Source organism: Solanum lycopersicum, chromosome 10 (assembly GCF_036512215.1).
Source record: "Solanum lycopersicum chromosome 10, SLM_r2.1".
In the NCBI taxonomy this organism is placed as follows: Eukaryota; Viridiplantae; Streptophyta; class Magnoliopsida; order Solanales; family Solanaceae; genus Solanum; species Solanum lycopersicum.
The window spans coordinates 56,832,070-56,835,060 of NC_090809.1; the positions used below are offsets into that span (position 1 = coordinate 56,832,070).

At 34.8% G+C, this 2,991-nt stretch overlaps 1 protein-coding gene across 1 annotated transcript; it reads right to left on the reverse strand.

Annotated features, from left to right (window-relative positions):
• Positions 1-1,354: 1,354 nt before the first annotated feature.
• On the reverse strand, positions 1,355-2,344 carry LOC138338948 (uncharacterized mitochondrial protein AtMg00810-like). Its single transcript, XM_069290044.1, has one exon. It carries the CDS (start codon positions 2,342-2,344, stop codon positions 1,355-1,357), a length of 990 nt encoding a protein of 329 aa, XP_069146145.1.
• Between the last annotated feature and the right edge of the window lie 647 nt (positions 2,345-2,991).

Below are 2,991 nucleotides of genomic sequence, written 5' to 3' on the forward strand. Positions count from 1 at the left end.
GAGGCATGGGAATTAAAGCTAAACTCATTGCATCCTTCTTATTTTTAACCATAGAAAATAGATTATTAGTTAAGAAGGTTGACTTCACTTAACATAGGAATGTACCCTGAATAATTATGAACTCTGATTTAGCCCACATTATCAGTTCAGTTTAAATGATAGAGTTTTGTTCTAGGAGTAATCATCTTTAGTCTTGACACAAATAGATTACTACTTCCTTTTAAATGTCATTAAGTATTTGCTTTATGTCCTCATGTAGTGATTAGCCTTATTGATGAATTAACTGTATAGTGATGCTGTAGTAAAAAAAAAGTGATACAATTCTTCTTTTTGTTTACTTTGATTAATTATACAATCTATGGACACATTCTGAGAAATGTGAAAATTTGGTGTCTTATTTCATCAAGCAATCTATGGGCTAACTGGTTCTGTTATGTTACATAAGTCTATAATATATGGAGGCAAGTCATTGTATATAAAGTGTTTTGATTCATAGCATTGTTTCTTGTCTCACTTAAACCTAATAACTTGAAAATAAGGTTGTTTAGAACAAATGGGTTGAGGCATATGGAATAAAGCAAGTTCAAAAGTTAGAAAATGAAATATGTCCTTTCCCATTTTAAAATTTAAAAATGTAAAGTTTTAATCACCCTTCCTCGCCACAATTGACATCCTTAAAGATTGAACTATTACTTTAACTCAACTGCTCCTTTAATTTGATTACTTGTGGTTGCTGGACTATACTACCTTTAAATAGTGTCTCATGAGTTAGGTCTTTTTTGTGACTCCTCTGTAATTATAATTGTTTAGCAATTTTAAGTATGGCTTCAACTTTTTGAACTTTTGCCTTATATACTTTCACTTATTACCATATAATCTGTTAGTCCAACTTCTTTATGCTTTAAGGACAAATGTCTCATGATTTAATCATACATTAAAGAATCTGAATAGGGTTTACTATTGCATGAACTCAAGTTTATATCTAGAAGCATAGGTGAGTGGCTTGTTGTGTTGATGCTGATAGGAAAGAAACTAATTCCAAAGATATATTGTTGTGTGAGTAAAACACAATGGAGAAGAAGAGAGGACTGATAGAAGAGAATTTTTTATTGACTGAAAAAAAACTGCAATGCAGTCATTCTTATATATAAAAACATAGTAAACGTTAAGCTAATATATAGTAACTATCCAACAAGATTTTCTCCTAAAAACTAGGTAACAACCCACGTTTAAACTACTTCCTAAAGACTAGGACAAACAAAACAGATAAGAATTTATTTTCTAACAGAACTCTAATTTACTAAACTGAATTATTAAAACTAACACCCTCCCTTAAACTGAAAACTCTCAAGCTTCAGTTTAACTTCAGCTTCTTGAACTCTTCCATTGTGTTGATGCCCATCAACCTCCTCAGCTTTTGGAAAGGGAGATACCTGAGAGGTTTAGTAAAAATGTCCGCCAACTGATCTTCACTTCGGCAGTACTGTAGCTCTACTGTTCCTTCGTTATTGAGATCTCGTAGGAAATAATACTTCACATCAATGTGATTGCTTCTTCCATGTAGAACAGGATTTTTCGATAGCTTAATGGCAGAGTTGTTGTCGCAGAAAATTATAGTTGCTCCTTTTTGTTTGAATCGTAGTTCTTCAAGAATTTTCCTCAACCAAATAGCTTGACAAGCGCAGGCTGTAGCAGCAACAAATTCTGCTTCAGTAGTCGATAAAGTGACAATTTTTTGCTTCCTGGAAGACCATGAAATAGCCCCTGTGCCTAGCACAAAAACATAACCTGAAGTGCTCTTTCTGTCGTCTTGATCATCTGCATAATCGCTGTCAACAAAACCAATCAAATCAGATTTTTCACCCTTCTTGTAGAACAAACCGAAATCCTTAGTTCCTTGTAAGTAGCGAAAGATTCTCTTGGCAGCTAGCAGGTGAATTGCTGTCGGGCTCTCCATATACCTGCTTATAAGACTTACACCATACATGATGTCGGGCCTTGTGGCAGTAAGATACATCAAATTACCTACAATTTGCCTGTAGAGTGTGTTGTCTACCTTAGCTCCTCTTCCAGCGTTGTTTAGCTTCAGGCCAAACTCAACTGGAGTATCGGCGGAATTGCAATTCTTCATCTTGAATCGGTTTAAAATTTCCCGCACATATTTCTTTTGGGAAACAAATATACCATCATCAGATTGCACTACTTCAAAACCAAGAAAATAATGCATCTTACCAAGATCAGTCATCTCGAATTCATCCATCATAGATTTCTTAAAATCAGAAAACATGGCACTATCATTCCCGGTAAATATAAGATCATCAACATATAAACACACAATGAGCATTTTCCCAAATTCTCCAATTTTAACAAAAAGAGAGTGCTCATATGGACATTTCAGGAAACCAACTTTTCAAAAGTAAGCCTCAATGCGACTATACCAAGCTCGTGGAGCTTGTTTTAGTCCATAGAGAGCCTTTTTCAACTTGTATACCTTATGCTCATCTCCAATTTTAATATAACTAGAAGGTTGTTCAATAAATACCTCTTCCTCCATGTATCCATATAGGAAAGCTGATTTGACATCCAATTGAAAGATTGGCCATGAATTTTGTGCCGCCAAGGCAAGTACCATTCTAATGGTGTCCTGCCTTGCGACTGGAGCAAACACTTCAGTGTAGTCCACACCATGCTCCTGCTTGTATCCCTTAGCCACCAATCGCGCCTTATACTTGTCAATTTCACCATCTTCTTTCAATTTTGTCTTATAGACCCACTTGACACCAATGGTCCATTTTTCTTACTAAGAGAATCAAACAAATGAGTAGTAGAGTCAAGTACAATATGAGAGAGATACAAATATATTCATTATCTTGAAACTTAGTACAACTTGTTGTCATCTTTTCTTTGCATGTTCATCAGTTTTTCTTCTTGCTCAATTCAATAGTGGAAAAACATGCTTGTTTTGCACCTTTCAGTTCCTTTTCTTGTAGT

Excerpts from the sequence above, each read along its gene's own strand:
- LOC138338948 (XM_069290044.1), bottom strand. The coding sequence starts at position 2,344 with ATGCTCATTGTGTGTTTATATGTTGATGATCTTATATTTACCGGGAAT.